This window comes from Mesoplodon bidens, assembly GCF_964165515.1.
Source record: "Mesoplodon bidens genome assembly, chromosome: 2".
NCBI lineage: Eukaryota > Metazoa > Chordata > Mammalia > Artiodactyla > Ziphiidae > Mesoplodon > Mesoplodon bidens.
In genome coordinates, this window is record NC_138177.1 from 118,592,342 (window position 1) to 118,604,490 (window position 12,149).

At 37.3% G+C, this 12,149-nt stretch overlaps 1 protein-coding gene across 2 annotated transcripts in view; it reads left to right on the forward strand.

The window, feature by feature from the left end:
* Positions 1-10,967, forward strand: part of USP33 (ubiquitin specific peptidase 33) — a 71,732-nt gene extending 60,765 nt beyond the window's left edge. For both annotated transcript variants that reach the window (XM_081226586.1, XM_081226587.1), the window contains exons 22-24: positions 8,034-8,136; positions 9,296-9,364; positions 9,766-10,967. In XM_081226586.1, the coding sequence (XP_081082712.1) occupies positions 8,034-8,136; positions 9,296-9,364; positions 9,766-9,923 (330 nt within the window). In that variant the 3' untranslated portion in view covers positions 9,924-10,967. The remainder of the gene's footprint in view (positions 1-8,033; positions 8,137-9,295; positions 9,365-9,765) is intronic.
* The last annotated feature ends 1,182 nt before the right edge of the window (positions 10,968-12,149 follow it).

Below are 12,149 nucleotides of genomic sequence, written 5' to 3' on the forward strand. Positions count from 1 at the left end.
ATCGAAAGAGAGGAAACTAAAATGGACTCTTTGTTATTGGATTAAAATTGTAGGCATCTTTGTGAACTCACTGTGATAGATACATATATACATATAGAGGTATAAATGTGTGTATGTGTACACATATATAGAAATAAATGATGTACCTAAGTTAATTTCCTAACTCTGGCACTGAAAAGGCCTGGAAGCAGTATTAACTCCAGTAGGATTGAGCATACCTGGCTCCCTTTGGATCTTGGCTTCTAAACATCTTTCTCTAGTAAAAGGAAGCAGCCCTCCTTGGAGAAATGGCTGCTTTCAGGGCCGGGGCAGGGGAATTACAAGATGAGCTTGGAATTTCTCACTGTTCCAGAAATTAAAGAAGTTTTTGAAGAATGATGGGGAAATGTCAAAAGTACACAGAAGCCAGCTTGAAGGGACTTTTACTTGCCAAATTTGGGACAATTTATGCTTCAAAATAAATTATAATGGTATTATAATGCATTAAACAAAATAGGAGATATTGTGTTCATACTGTTATAATAAGTGAATAAATTGAAAGACTGATGCGGAATGGAATATTAACATAGTTCCAGCTTATTCCCCACAAAATACGTATTAATTTCGAAGAGAAAAGACTAAGCAAGAAGAGTCTGGCAACCAACTCAATGAAGTCATTAAAGTGAACATCAGTAGCAGTGGAATATATCAAAATCATGTGCTAGGATAGGATACAATGAGAAGAACACAGCATCTCTTGTTTGGTAGACAGTGCATAACCTGAGTTTCAAATGAGGAAAGCCTGGCAGACCCAAATTGGGGGACATTTTATAAAACAACTGGCTTGTAATCTTCAAAATTGTCAAGATCGTGAAAGTTAGGACTGAGGAACTGTGCCACCTTAAAGGAAATATGAAGTTACATGCAACAAGTGATTCTTGCTTGTGTTTGTTTTTTCGGCCGAGCGGCATGTGGCATCCTAGTTCCCCGACCAGGGATCGAATCCGCACCCCCTGCAATGGAAGCGTGGAGTCTTAACCGCTGGATCGCTAGGGAAGTCCCAACAAGTGATTCTGAACTGGATCTTTTGGCTATAAACAACATTACTGGATCAATTAGAAAAACTTGATGGAGTCTGAGGATTAGGTGCTAGTATTATATCGATGTTAATTTCCACATTTTCATCATTTGTGTTAAATGTGTAGGAAAAAGTCCTTGTGTGTTTAGCAACTTACTCTGAAATGGTCTAGGAAAAGAAAATTTCTTCGTATTTTACTGGAGTTTTCCTGTAAGTTTGAGATTGTTCCAAAGCTAAAAAGAATTTTTTAATTGCACAAAGCTTCTGGAAATTACCTATGTTGCTTACCACTGGCAAGTCTCAGGAGAATGCTCAGAAACTTGATAGACTTGATAAGCCGCTGATCTCAGGACCCTGGTGGGTTATCCTGAGGATGCTGCTGTTAAAGATGTTAGCTGCCTGTGGCACCGAGTGAGGGATTCTTGGGAAGATGCTTGGAAGTGGTGGCAAAACCCTACTTGTGCCATCTGTGGAGGCCTCAGTCCTGCCGCAACTACCACCAGAGGATGTGGGGGAAATTTCTCTTTCTCTTGTGCCTTCCATATATTGCATATATCATTGGCAATGACTGATCTGGAGCACTACTGGCAAGCGATCCTGGAAAATGAAGTCTTCTCTTTTCATAGAAGAGAGTGTAAGAATGAATGGAAATGATGTATTAACAGACAATAAATACAGTATAGTTTGCCCCCCTTGTCATGCATTCATACGTCAGCAACAACAGTAGCAATAGTATCATGTTTGTGCCTAACATGATGCAGCTAGCTCATGTACTAATAGATGCAGCATTTATCCTTTCCCTAAACTTGGGAAACCCAAAGTCCCATCAGTTAGTTATCCATTTCTGGATGATGATCATTCATATTTAGTTCAGTCAGTTTAGTCATAATCTCCCTTTTATATTCTGCAATCTAAAGAATAAACCATAAGATTAACCACCACCAACATACCTTATATGAAGTAGAGGAATGAAAGAAAGGAAAAATAAATTAGTAATTTTTCACAAATTTAGGAATATTTACAAATATGTATTGGGTTGGCCAAAAAGTTCGTTGGGTTAGTGAATACATTGTTCAATAAAATTCTTGGGGAAAATGAAAAAGGTGTCTTTTAGTTCTACTTAAAACCAAATGAACTTTTTGGCCAACCCAGTGCATGGGGGAAGGAAGAAATATGTGTCTACAGCTTATAACTACCCATTCCATATTCTCTGTTTTCTCAGCCAGCACTTCAGCTGGTTATTTACCTGATAAAGTAACCCAGACCTTCGTTCCTAAAGAGTCTCAGCTCTTTGTAGTCTTGCCTGTGTTAGATTTCTCTAGTTGTCTATGAACTTTTAATCTGTGGATATGGAAATACTGAATGGTGCTTATAGTGGATTGAATGCTGGTCCCCAAAAAAGGTGTTTCCGTGTCCTAATCCCTGTGAATTGACTTTATTTATGAAAAGGGTCTTTTTATATATAATTAAGGACCTTGAGACAAGATCAACCTGGATTATCTGCATGGACCCTAAGTCTAATGATAAGTGCCCTTATAAAGAGATGCACAGAGGAGAGATACACAGAGAGAAGAGGTGAAAGCCATATGGAGACAGAAGACAGAGATTGGAATATACACTCACAAAGCAGAAGGTTGAAGAGGCAAGGAACCGAATCTCCCCTAAATCTCCCCTTCTTCTCCACAAGAAGCACGGTCATGCCTACACCTTGGTTTGGACTTCTGACCTCCAGAACTTTGAGAGAAAAAATAATCTGGTTTCAGCCACCAAGTTTGTGGTGATTTGCTATAGCCCCCCTCTGAAACTAATACAGTGGGTATAACCTGATTTTCAGACATAGTTCTCCTTGTTTCTGTTGTGTAGTAGTCATTTTATTCTACTTTTTATATAGCCCTACCCACTTTGCCTCTTGGTTCAGTGACATGAGGAACCCAAAATGGCCAGAGGAGTGTCTCATCTTCCAGTCCAGTAAAATCATTGTTGTGTCCCTTTGGAACCTAATACCTCTAAACTAGTAGAGGCCAAAGTTGTGATAATTAGAAGCAAAAAAGCTTTTGTGTCAGTAGGTAGTAATAGATAAACTCTTCTACTTCCTTTACAGCACCATAGGGTTGTTTCTAGTTTGGGGCATATACTACATCCTATAGGATAGTACCAACCCCACAGTGTTTTGCCACCCAGGCACAAAAACAGTATTCAGTAGGCCAGCAACTTTTAGGTGATGCCATATGGTAAAGTCAGTGAATTCTATGGATGTGAGCCCATTGCTTCATTTATTTTGTGTAAAATTAGTTACATAATCAGAGGTGATATGGGATATCATCTCAGGAAATGAGACATTCAGTAAGACCAACAAACGGTGATACTGGAAGAAACACTGTAGGTTAGGAAGGTAGGCCCAAATCCAGTTCTAAGCATTTGTAAATCATTTATCATCAAGGGGCTTGTATATATCCAGATTATGTAAGATTATATAAAGAATTCGTACAACTCAAGAAGATAGATATTCCAATTTAAAAATAAGAAAATATTTTAATATACATTATCCTTAAGATATGAGTGATAAGCACATGAAAAGGTACACACTCTCAGTAGTCATCAGTAAAATGCAAATTAAAGCCACAGTGAGATACCATTACACACTTCTTAGAATGGCTAAAATAAAGAAGTGGACAATATCAAGTTCTGACAAAAATGTAGAGCAACTAGAATTCTCATATAAACACTGTTGGTGGGCATGTGGTGTCACATGCCAGATGACAACCAGTTTGACAATTTCTTATAGGTTAAACAAACACTTAGCACATGACTCAGCAATCTCACTCCTAGGTATTTACTCCAGAGAATGAACACTTATGTCTGCAAAACCCTGTACACAAATGTTCATGAGCAGAATTGCTCATAATTGCCCCAAACTGGAAATTGATGTCTATCAGGTGGCAAATAGATAAAAAAGCTGTGGTATACTACTAAGCGTAAAAAAGGTAGAACTACTGATGCATGCAGCAATATGATGAATCTTAGGAACATTATGCCAAGTGAAAGGAACAAGACAAAAACGAATATGTAATGTCTAATTCCACTTATATGAAATATCTAAAAAAAAGGATAGGGACTTCCCTGGTGGCACATTGGATGACTCTGTGCTCCTGATGCAGGGGGCCTGGGTTTGATCCCTGGTCAAGGAACTAGATCCCACATGTATGCCGGAGCTAAGAGTTCACCTGCCACAACTAAGGAGCCTGTGAGCTGCAACTAAGGAGCCCTTGAGGCACAACGAAGACCCAGTGCAACCAAATTAATTAATTAATTAAAAAAAAAACAAACACAAAGTAGGTCAGTGGTTTCCTGGGGCTGAGAGGAAGTGACTGATTGTAAACTGGCACAGGGGAGTTTTTGGAGTGTCAAAAGTGTTTTAAACTGGATTGTGTTGGTGGCTGCACAATTATAAACTTACTGAAAACCATTGAACTTTACACTAACACTGTGTGGATTATACTTTAATGAAGCTGTTTTATAAAATGCAAGTCTATAATTATTCCATAGCACTAGGTTTTTTTTTTGCCTTATTCTACCACCACCCCTTTGAAAAAAAGAAAAAAAGCAATGTCTTAGTATAAAAAAATAACAGGACTTACGTGGCGGTCCAGTGGTTAAGACTCTGAGCTCCCATTGCAGGCAGGCGGCCTGGGTTCCATCTCTAGTCAGGGAACTGGGATCCCGCATGCCACAAAAAAAATTTAAAAAACAGAACACTAGAGTACAAAAATAGGTGCCCTTGCTAGACTGGAAATTAAGTGGAGTTGCTGAAAAATTGAGAAAGCAGATAGGATCAGTTTGAAGAAGCGAACCAACGTCATGGGAAATGACCACACAGGCTTTAAGCTTGGAAGCGGCAGGTACTAATAGTGATCTCAGCACTCTGCCTCCTGCATTGTACTAAGCGGCAAGCACGAAGGTGTCTGCTTGGATTGAGCAGTGAATGTGGACCCTTGGGTTGGTTAAAGAAGGCGTTAACCTTAGATAGCTTGTAATACCTAGAAAGAATTGTGTCTTCCTAAGTTATGCCTTAAAATAAATGATTGATTCTCAGAGAGATGCATAAGCATATTGTATCCTAAAAACAAAACAAAACTCAATAGATGGGTTGACTGAATGGCAGAATAAATACTGCTGGAGAGCATATTAGTGTACTGAAAGATCTAGTGAAGGGTTTCTCCTAAAATGAAGCACAAGGATAAACAGGTGGAAAACAAAAGTTTTGACACGTTGGATAGATACAGAATCCAATGTTTTTCTAATAGGTATTTTAGAAGAGAGTAGAGAGGTGGAACTCCTTTGAGAGCAACAGTTTAATTTCTGAGAACTAGAGAGAAACAGATGTCTTTAAATAACTGGGGTGATTATACTTAACTCAGTTTTCAAAAGCCCCCACCTAGACACATAAGGAAGAAATGTCCTAATGCCAGAGAGAAAGAAAGTCCTGAAAGTGTCCAAACCTGGTAATGCTGTGAATGAAACGGATTCATCTGACAGAATCAGTCTAACGTTACATTTCAGAAATCTCAGTTCTCTAAGGATAAGTTGTACATCACAGGAAGTCCAAACTTTAATTCTTTACCTGGAGACAAACGTGCCTTGATTTCATCAGAGGCAATCACATAATCACATTATTCATAGTCTTTCATTGTTCTGTGGAAGCAGCTACCTTGTGTCCCAGAAAGATCCTTGCCCTTAAAGAGCTTACATTTAATAAATAACAAATATATTATATATCAAAAGGTAATGAGTTCTACGGTGAAGGAAGATATCTAACAGGATAAGAGGATCAGGAGTATAGTGATGAGGGGAGGAGTCAGGTGCATTTATAAACAGTGTGATCAAGATCGGCCTCATTGAAAAGGTGACATTTAAGCAAAGACTTGAAGGAGGTGAGGGAGATACTCAAATATCTGTAAAAAGAAGGGATACCCATGCAAAGGCTTTGAGAGACAGGAATGTATCTGCTTGATTTTGGGAATAACAAAGAGGTTTGTGTGACCACAAGTGAATAAATGAGGAGGAAAGTACTAGAAGATGAAGTCAAATCATGGGGCCAGATCACAGAGGTACTTCTGAGCTATTATTATAGGGATCTCTGGGGACAATGGCAGGGTTTGGATTAGATTTGATCGTAGGGGAGAAATGAGCTGAACTTAACTGTTTTTGTCCATAGGTAGTATGTACCGTGGGCATTTAGTTACCCAGCATGAGATATCTTCAGGAGTCTCACTGTCTTTTCACACTATTACAATTAGATAATTTTCAAATACCCTTCATTTTCCTCAGGCTCTGTTGCTGTTCCTCTTTTTTTTTTAAATTTATTTATTTATTTTATTTTATTTTTGGCTACGTTGGGTCTTCGTTGCTGCAAGGGCTTTTCTCTAGTTGCGGAAGGGGGGGCTACTCTTTGTTGTGGTGCACAGTCTTCTCATTGCAGTGGCTTCTCTTGTTGCAGAGCACGGGCTCTAGGCATGCGGGCTTAAGTAGTTGTGGCGCACGAAGTAGTTGTGGTGCATGGGCTTATTTGCTCCGTGGCATGTGGGATCTTCCCGGACCAGGGCTCGAACCTGTGTCCCCTGCATTGGCAGGTGGATTCTTAACCACTGCGCCACCAGGGAAGCCTCTGTTCCCCTCTTTTTATGCCAGTTTTTCTGTCAGTTTGGTTTTTGGTTTCGTCTTGTTTTTTTGGTGTTTTTTTGTTTGTTTGGTTTTTTGTTTGTTTTGTTTTGGCTGAGCTGCATGGCTTGCGGGATCTCAGTTCCATGACCAGGGATTGAAGCCGGGCCAGGGCAGTGAAAGCCCGGAATCCTAACCACTAGGCCACTGGGGAACTCCCCAGTTCGGTTTTTTAATTGAAAGTCATAGAAGTCAGATTGGCTAGCTTAAGCAAAAAAAGAAATTTATTGAAAAGAAAAATTGAATAACCAGACCTCCAGAAATTCAGGAACCAAGGTATTCCTGTGTAGCTAACAAAATTGACATTGGAATGATTCCATTCCAATCATTAAGTTACTGCTCTGAAGATTTCCATTTCTAGGAGTTTCGCCTAGTTTGAGTCACATACCCATTTCTTGGGCCTTGGGACTAGAGGAGAAAGTGGAACGTCTTCAAGGACTGTCCTACCACTTTTGAGAATTTATCCTATATATATGTTGTTGTTGTTTTTTAAAATATTTATTTATTTATCTTCAGCTGCATTGGGTCTTTGTTGCTGTGCCTGGGCTTTCTCTATTTGCGGCAAGCGGGGGCCACTCTTCGTTGTAGTGGCTTCTCTTGTTGCGGAGTACAGGCTCTAGGCACGCAGGCTTCAGTAGTTGTGGCTTGCGGGCTTCAGTAGTTGTGTCTCACGGGCTCTAGAGCGCAGGCTCAGTAGTTGGGGCACACGGGCTCAGCTGCTCCGCGGCATGTGGAATCTTCCCTGACCAGCGATCGAACCTGTGTCCTCTGCATTGGCAGGCATATTCTTAACCACTGCGCCACCAGGGAAGTCCTATATATATGTTTATTGTCTATGAAATAACATGTACAGAACTTTTCATTTCAACATTCTGTTTGTAATAGCAACATGTCTACCAGTATCTTAAGTGAATGGAAGTAAGATGTAGACAGTGGGTATGGTATGTTTAAATAAGATTTACACATCAGATTTTTAATAAATATGTGGAGTATTTATTGCTTTGAAGACTTTATCTTGACCATTTTCACTTATCCAATCATTATGCCCCTTTTGTGTATACTTGATAAACTTTGAGATATAACCTAGAATGTTTATTAGGTGTTACCATGTATCCTAGTATTGTTAACTTAGCATCAACAAGTCACATTCTTTGTGTGTGAAGAATTGGCCTTATCAGATGCTGAAGTAGAATGGTTGTATTGTTCTGCTACAAAGCAAGTTCTAGATTTTAGATGACTAATTTTTTTCCCTCTATAGCTCAACAGAGCATTCCAAGAGGAGGATTCTCCAGCTACTTTTTATTGCATCAGTATGCAGTGGTTTAGAGAATGGGAAAGTTTTGTGAAGGGTAAGGATGGAGGTAAGTGTTTAACTGAAAGACGAAATTCTTTGCAGATATTTTGTTTATTTAACAAATGTTTTTTGAATATCTACATGCACTTGGGATTACACTACTGAACAAGAGAGAAAAAAATGTACATTCTAGTTTATATGTTGGTTATTTTAAATTTTTTAAAAATTCTCATGGATTATAGCATATTCATAGCAGATATAAAATAACTGAATAAAAGTTAGTCTGTGATCTTAACACTGAAAATTTAAAAACAAAATCCAACAATAAGACTGGTTAAACTATAGTTTATCCATTACAATGGGATACTATGTGGACTTTAAAAATTATTTGTGTAACTGTTTAAAATTTAAAAATAAGATGTTCTTGATATATGAAAAAGGTTATAATGCAGTATGCATAGTTGGAAACTTTTGTTTAAAAAAAGAAAAAGGCAAACATATGCAAAGGCAGAAAGACCTCAAAGGTACTAGAACAGTTGCCTGTCTTTCTGTACTAGGATAACAGTATCTTTTTGCTTCTTGTGCCTTTTTGTTTTTTTAAACAGTTTTTGATAATGAACATGCACTGTATATTTGTATCCAGGGGGAAAACAAGGTTTCTTTCCTTAAATTAAAAAAAGGATGCACTTTGGGAATTCACTGGCAGTCCAGTGGTTAGGATTCTGCACTTTCACTGCTGAGGGCCTCGGTTCAGTCCCTGGTCGGGGAACTAAGATCCTGTAAGCCGCAGGGCACAGCTTAAAAAAAAAAAAAAAAAAAAATGATGCATTTTAACATTTCATTTTATAATGCTTTTATTTTTAGTTTAATGAAGGTCTAAAACCAAGAATTGCATTTCTTTTTAAATTACAAAGAATTGTTCTTTTGTAGCATTAAAGGTGCATTTTAACCTATAATCCCCAGATGGATACTTAAGAAATCATTTTTATTAAATTTTGCATGGTAGTGAGAGAACTTCTCTCAGCTTCTTTCCTGGTTCCATTTTGGGGGAATTAAGACCAAAAAAGGAAGAAGCTCAGAAGAAGACAGTTAAGAACTGACTATAATAATCTGACTAAAAAATAATCTGATTATACAGTTATATCCTTCATTAATTCAGGCTTAGAAATATGCAGTTCTTTGGTGCATTTATACATTTTGATTATTTGTTTTTCCTTTTGACTTAGATCCTCCAGGTCCTATTGATAACACTAAAATTGCAGTCACCAAATATGGCAATGTGATACTCAGGCAAGGTAAGTTTGACTAATACTACTAAGCCTTTACTTGTTAGTAATTTGTCACACTGTTAAGAATATATCATCATTAGCCATCTATACCACCTTTATATCCAGCTCAATGATGTAATTCATACATGAATTAGGACAAATAGTGGAAACATTGCCAATGTTTAATTTTTATCTGAAGAAAGATTTTAAGGCTGTTAATAGGAGGCAGGAAAAAGGATCTCTAACTTTTTAAGGCAGACCATAAAGTTGCAACTTATAACAGTATGGGCCGGTAGTCTGAAGATTCATGTTCCAAAAGTTCTCAATTATTCCTAGAGTATTCATGCTGGGGGTACATTATGAAAGCTTTTGCAGTATGAATATGTAGGTTTATAAATATTATTCTTTCTCTATATACTTAATTTTAGGAGCAGATTCTGGTCAGATTTCTGAAGAAACATGGAATTTTCTACAGTCTATATATGGTGGAGGGCCTGAAGTTATCCTACGACCTCCGGTTGTTCATGTTGATCCTGATGTAGTACAAGCAGAAGAAAAAATTGAAGTAGAAACTCGGCCTTTGTAATTTTGAGGATATAGAGAGTTCTGATGAGAAATCATTTTCACTTCTGCTGACATATTCCCATGCGAAAACATTCCTAAAAGCATGTTTATTTTCTTGATTTTTAATATCTTATCTTTTATTCCTTCTTACTGGGCATTATGGAAGAATGTGTCAAAATGTATAATATTCTACAGGTTGGTATATTTAATGCTAGATAACTTATCATAAAGTCTTTCAGTGTAATATTTTTGAAAAAAGAAGGAATAATTGTGATCATTTGGTAATCAGTAGGTTATCTTTGATCTTTATACTACATGTAAATCCATAGTATCCTTTGTAGCTTTGTAAATACTTTTGCTTTGAAAACTTTTTCATTACCCTAAGCCACCATAATTCTGACCAATCTTTTCAGTTCTCCAAAAACCTAATTTAATTGTATAGTTTTGACATGGCTTCATATAATAAAGAGCCTATTTTAAATGGAGAGTAGTAGTCAGAAAAATGTTGTTAATCTCCTAAAGCTCAGGAAACTTTTAGGGTGTCACTTCTTTTGCACTGCAGCATATAAACTAGCATATTAATATTTACAAAATGTCTTTTTGAGTGTATCAATGGTGTATTTAGTCTGAGTGGAATTTGTGTCAACAGATATTAGTAATTTATTGCCTCTTACACTGTAAAATGTTAAATTTCAGTTCCTATAACCCTGAATAGTATTCATTAATATCAGTAAAAAACTTAGGGTTAGTTTTAGGGCACTTTTTATTTTGAGAGCATGGAGTATAGAATGTGTCAATGAGATTGTTGATAAAGCTGAAGCCTCTCGCAAAATGATTTTTTAAATGAAATGCATAAAGTCTTTTTGAATAATATAATATGCACTGCTATTTGCTTGCTTATGTGATGTCAAAAGTTTAACTATATTCCAAGTACAAAAACAAACTGGATTACTTTGAGAATGTTGAATAGCATTCACAATGGCTTTGTTTTGGTTTGGGGCAACTGCCACCAGCTAAAACAGTGTTATTAAAATTAGTTCAATAAAAATGATTTAAAAATGTATAACTGGGATGTACTTATTTGATAGATATTAAGGGTGAAGGGTATAAAGTTTGTTAATGTTAATGTCTTGTTATTCCTTAATCAGAAGTATGCAAAATAAGAAGTCATTTGGTATAGTATTTAAAGTTTTGGTATTTAGTGAAATGAAATAGTCAGCTATTAGAATCTATTTGAATTTTTAAAAAAAATAGTTTTTAGTTTTCTTCTTTCTCATGATTATCTATAATCCTCTTCAAGGATTGAATGATATTACTGATCTGTCTTGTATTACCAGAGATCAGTGTAATGCCTGGCATTTAGGAGATAATCAAAAAAGATTCATTTTTAATAGTGCTTGCCATTTATTACATATTTATGATGTTTCAGCTACTCAACTAAGGGCATTACTTATATATATATATATTTTTTTTTAAAATAAATTTATTTAGTTAGTTAGTTTTGGCTATGCTGGGTCTTCATTGCTGTGTGCAGGTTTTCTCTAGTTGCAGCGAGCGGGGGCTACTCTTTGTTGCAGTGTGCAGGTTTCTCATTGCAGTGGCTTCTCTTTGTTGTGGAGCACAGGCTCTAGGCATGCGGGCTTCAGTAGTTGTGGCACACGGGCTCAATAGTTGTGCCTCGTGGGCTCTAGTGCACAGGTTCTGTAGTTGTGGCGCACGGGCTTAGTTGCTCTGCGGCATGTGGGATCTTCCTGGACCAGGGCTCGAACCCGTGTCCCCTGCATTGGCAGGCAGATTCTTAACCACTGCACCACCAGGGAAATCCCGCATTACTTATATTTAATCCAAATTACAACCCTATGACTTAGGTCAGGTGGTTTGCCCAAAGTCGTACAGCAAAGAAGTAGCAGATATGGGACTCCAACTAAAGTCATTGCAACTTTATACCACTGTTCTTATTCACCATATTTTCTCCCACTGAATTACTTTAAAACAGATTATAGTATTACTATCAGATTCATTAATAGCATCTGTCATTGGGATATATAATATGGTAAAGAATACTGGTCTTGGACTTCACTGGTGGTCCAGTGCTTAAGACTCCTTGCTCCTACTGGGGCATGGGTTCAATCCCTGGTTGGGGAAGTTCTGCATGCCGTGCAGGGCAGCCTAAAAAAAAAAAAAAAAATACTGGTCTCTAAAGGTTTATATATATTTTTTTACATTATAATCATCAAAATACATAACA